This window comes from Augochlora pura, chromosome 5 (assembly GCF_028453695.1).
Source record: "Augochlora pura isolate Apur16 chromosome 5, APUR_v2.2.1, whole genome shotgun sequence".
Taxonomy (NCBI): Eukaryota; Metazoa; Arthropoda; class Insecta; order Hymenoptera; family Halictidae; genus Augochlora; species Augochlora pura.
The window spans coordinates 11,304,343-11,309,403 of NC_135776.1; the positions used below are offsets into that span (position 1 = coordinate 11,304,343).

The window sequence follows — 5,061 nt, forward strand, 5'->3', positions numbered from 1 at the left end:
AAGAGAGGATTTTAAAAAACACTACACATTATTTCATTACATCTCCACTTTCTATTTTATGAAATTAATCGATTTAAGCTACAAGCGGCTATTTTTCTTATAAATTTGATATGCTATTAGATGAAAGTTACATTTTTGTCTATACATGTAACAATATTTATCTCGCTTCAAATTATCAAGAAAATTTCAAAATTCAATATACATTATTTCACTACGTTTCTCCACTTTTTTCTTTTATAGAGTTCATCTATTTAAGCAGCAAGCGGCTATTTTTCTTATAAATTTTATATGCTATTAGATAGATATATAGAAAGTTATATTTCTATTTATACATTCTACAATATTTATCTACCTTTAAATTATAAAGAGAAAATGTTTAAAAACGCTATATATTATTTCATGAAATTCCTCCACTTTTTCTTTTATAGAGGCAATTCATTTGTGCACCGAACGGCTCACATAAAAATATTCTTCTTGAAAATAAATCAATAACCGTCCATTATGAAAAACCCGCAACAGTCGATTGTCTAATAAACGCTCCATAGACTCACCTAGTAATGAGTTGATGCACCCTTGGCCACTGTCCCCTCGACCTCAGTATCCTGACGGTTCCCAGAAGCGAGGATCTGTGGGAAGGCGACACTTCCATGGCTTTTAGATAGTACTTCAGAGAGGGTAACCATTTGCCTAGAGAGACCGAGCACAATCTAGCGTAAGTATAAAGCTAAAGAGCGGTACCTGGGGGGGGCTGTTTCGCGGCGTAGTTTCCGACGCTGTTTGGCTACTTTAAACTACTTTAACCCGTACTTTGGTCCAACCGAATGGCGACTCAAGGTTTATCCTTCTAAAGCAATTTAGCCGCTTTACCGCTGTCACTTACCGTTTTGGTACAACCAGGAAGCATATTCCGCGAGATGGTCCGGGCTTTGAGGCTGCAGTCGCACAACGTGTCTGAGGAGAACGCCAGCCGCCGGCCCGGTCGCCAATCTCGCCAGCACTAAATACGCCGGCGTGTATGCGGGATCCAAGGACACACACTTTTGGAGCATTCGTATGCATTCCTCTGTTCTGTTGGTTTTTCTGAAAATGGAAAGACCGGATTATGTAGATTGCTTAGGTAAAGACGGGGCGGAGTCAATAATTGCATCGTACATTTTGAAAATGGTGCAAGTCTATTTTCTCTAGTTATATAAAATTATAGGACAGTTTATCTGTCAATTACTGAAATATACTATTTTTATCATTTTTATGATCATATATTCATTATTCCATATTTTGTAATTATATAATTATTATTCTATATCTTATAATTACATATTTATTATTCTATATCTTATAATTACATATTTATTATTCTATATTTTATAATTATATATTTATTATTTTATATTTTCTAATTTTATGTTTCTAATACTAGTTTTCTATTGTAGTAATTTATTATTTTTCTTCACTTTTTACGTAGTATTTATTTATTTTCATTGCTTACTTCTTTTGCTTTGATTGTTGTACTAGATGTATATTTAATATTCATAGCGAGTATAAATGTAATAAGTATGGATGTAATATAAGTAAAATTTTAGTACAGATATAATAAATATATAATGATCTAATAAGTCGTTATAGTTTATCGACGGCTAACCTATAAATCGGTTTTCCATCAATTATTTGTTATTTATTATTGAGATAAAAATGTTAAATTGTACCACTGTTAGCTGCAATAATATTACTATATAATTTTTTAAACATTAAATGCTTTGTATGATTAATGAAATAAATTACATAAAAATAGAAATTAAAATTTAACATTGAGCTACCATAAGCACAAACATTATCATATAATCTTTTTGAAATATTAGATATCTTGCACGATTAATAAAATAAATTAAATAAAAATACAGACTAATATTTAACATTGAGCTACTGTGGACTCCAACATATTGTTATACAATTTATTAAGTATTAATTAAATATAATAAATATTGTTTAATGAAATATTACTTAATAAATATCGTTATGAAAATATAAAAATGTTAGCAGATTTATATCGTATTATATATAAACATTTTTAATTATAGAAATGTATAGAAATTTCGTTATAGAAATGCTATTAATTATTGAGATGTTTACAGCCGCATGGCCGATAGGTAAAGTGTCACATCGTTGACTGAGAGTACAATTTCAACAGAAATTATTATAGAAATATATAATCTCTTCCTAATACAGTTACAGACAGTAGATCAGAGTCTGTGATCCTAGATTGTATTTGCTTCGTAGGCAGCGGTTAAGCACATTGAGCATGTAGAGATAGCTGTGTTTAATCACAAATACCAAACATTGGGATTAGTCCTCAAGGATGGGATAATTGTTTTATGGCTGTCATGTCTTGTAACCGAGACAAACCGGATACCACGTGTTAGGCCAAATAGAAAGAACAATTCTCAGGCAATTACTGCGATGGAACCAGTTACTGTGGTGTGACAAATTAATGTTCCGTTTTTATTCATTAAAAAATATAGAATAAAGTGAAAGAGAATAAGTAAAATCTGCATTTCTTATTCGATAAACATAAAGTTATTAATTATAGTTAATTAACTAAAGTAAAGCCCGAAAACAAACTAAAAACTTTGAAATTGATTGATGATTTAACGACTATTTTAGAAAAATTTTCGAAGTTCAAAATACACCAAATAGATGGCGAAGCATTAAGTCTATTATTACTAGTAATAAACTATGATGCATAATTCGAAATAATTAACACTACCAATTAAATTTGAATTTTCCTAAAACGTAAGCACAATTGTTAAACCAAATACCCTCTTATCGACACATAAATTTCAAATAAACCTCTCATAAAAACTCGACCACCTGAAAAGTCGCATCCGACTGCATTTCATGCAGTCACTGCACTTTTATGCGCCGCGCATTAACCCAACCACCGCGGCCGGTAATAATAAAATACCAGTTACAGTATCGTTAGAAAGTAACAGCGAAATCCATTTTGATTTCGACAATAGGAACGGGGTAGTTGAAACGAGCTCCTGCATTTCGAGGGAGCGCATTTACAACGGGCCTCTGATTGCCGGCTGCATAGCACAGGTAATAATAATGTTGCAAGGAGAACTCTTTTCATCCGGGGGGATTGAAAAACGTATGAACAATGTTTTCCCGCGGAGCGAGCTGAAAGTTCCGCGGAGCGCGGATCGTTTGCGTTCACGCAGCCACGCTTGGCTCCTCCCGCCAATTAAACTTTAATTTATCAAACACGAGGTGTTAATTAAAGTTTAATTCTGACTGCACCGCCAGGATTATCTTGCCACGCTAAATTTATCGCGGAATATGCACTTCGGTCTGCCCCGATATATAACGTTAATAAAATAGAACGCGACGGGATTCGACGTTCTTTTGGCAATTCTGTTTTCACCCCATGCGACGGGAACACCATTTAGGCACTGCGATATTCCTGCTGGAGATTAACCCCTTGTACTCGAGATTGGTTTTTATTCCAAAATGAAGATTTTTGTTTCGATATATAATGTATTCAGTTGGTAGGATTGTTTTTATTTATTAAATTGAACGTGTCTGCTTGTATATGATTTTTGTTATTTGACAAATTGTCAAATCTGGTTGAGTTTAACCCTTTGTTCTCAAAGCGATCTCAACTGGAATTCTGAAATCATTTATCTGGCTTATAGTTTTTCTATTTTGTATAATAAAGTGCATTTCATGCATATGAAAAAACTCGTGACTCGTATAACAGGTACACTTTTAACAATTTTGTCAATCTAAGCTTACACAATATCTATAAAATCTATATCTATAGCATCTACAATCCATATTGTTTATTAAAATTCTCTTTATAATTTAAATCGAAATAAATATTGTAGAATGTATAAATAGAGATGTAATTTTCCTTTCTTTTTTAACACATTTTTAACACTGTCCTGGTATATGATTTATATGTAATAATTATATGTTACTATAACATTTAAATCTATCAACGTTAAATATAAATCTACTAAGAATAAGAAATATGTATAAATTTTTGAAATACTAAGTTTTTAGGTGTTTGAAATACCATATTAATCAATTAAATTAATGAAATATTATGTCCGATGCAACAACCAATCCTATTAAAATATTTATAACAAATCACCATAATTCGCTATCAGTATTTAATATTATTTACTTAAATAGTACAAAAATAGTTGCTAGGGACATGATTTTTCTATCTTTTCTTTTCTATTCTATTCTCTTTCATTCTTTCTTATTCTATTTCTTTTTAAAAATTTTAAATTTTTATTTGTTTATTATTGAAATAAATTTGTTAGATTTTACTACTAGATTTACTAGATTTTACTACTGTAAGCTCCAATATTATTATGTAATTATTTAACTGTTATATATCTTTTACGATTAATAAACTAAATGAAATAAAATAAATAAAAGAATTATTCTTTAATTCCAATGTCATAGAAATATAGAAATATTAAATTACCCTATAGTAGTAGAAATGTTTACGGCCGAATGACCGGTTGCCAATGTGTTGAAACTGAGTCCAAAACAAATGACTATATTTATTAACGAACCTGTAAAGTTGGCCGAGATTATAATGAGCGTTCACGTGACCGGGTTGCGCATCTATCGCTGCCAAAAAGTGTTGCTCCGCTTGGTCGCCCGCTGTGAGCGTGCCTAGGTTGTTATGCGCACTGGCGTACGTTGGCCATAGCCTGCAACAAATAAACATTGTTTATTTACAAAGTGATCAATGATATCGAGGACTTAATGGTATGGAATTCAAAGGACTACTGAGTCTAAGCTATAGTCTACTATAAGCTATAGTTTAATATAGCTTAGACTTAGCTATAATAGACTATAATTCAGACTATAATAGAGTAGATTATAATAATATATAATGATATAAAATATAGTTTCTTAAAGCTTAAACTTTGCTATGATAGACTATAATTCAGACTATAGTGGATTAGACAATCATAGGCTGAGACTATATTAATGTTATAATAACATAAAATATAGTTTACTAAAGCTTAAACTTTGCTATGA

At 31.2% G+C, this 5,061-nt stretch overlaps 1 protein-coding gene across 1 annotated transcript in view; it reads right to left on the reverse strand.

The window, feature by feature from the left end:
* Positions 1-547: 547 nt before the first annotated feature.
* The window catches only part of LOC144470031 (protein O-mannosyl-transferase TMTC1-like), a 489,418-nt gene continuing 484,904 nt past the window's right edge, over positions 548-5,061 (reverse strand). Inside the window, exons 11-13 of the mRNA XM_078180811.1 lie at positions 4,587-4,727; positions 881-1,080; positions 548-687 (exon numbers count right to left, since the gene is read on the reverse strand). Of these exons, the coding sequence (XP_078036937.1) occupies positions 548-687; positions 881-1,080; positions 4,587-4,727 (481 nt within the window). The remainder of the gene's footprint in view (positions 688-880; positions 1,081-4,586; positions 4,728-5,061) is intronic.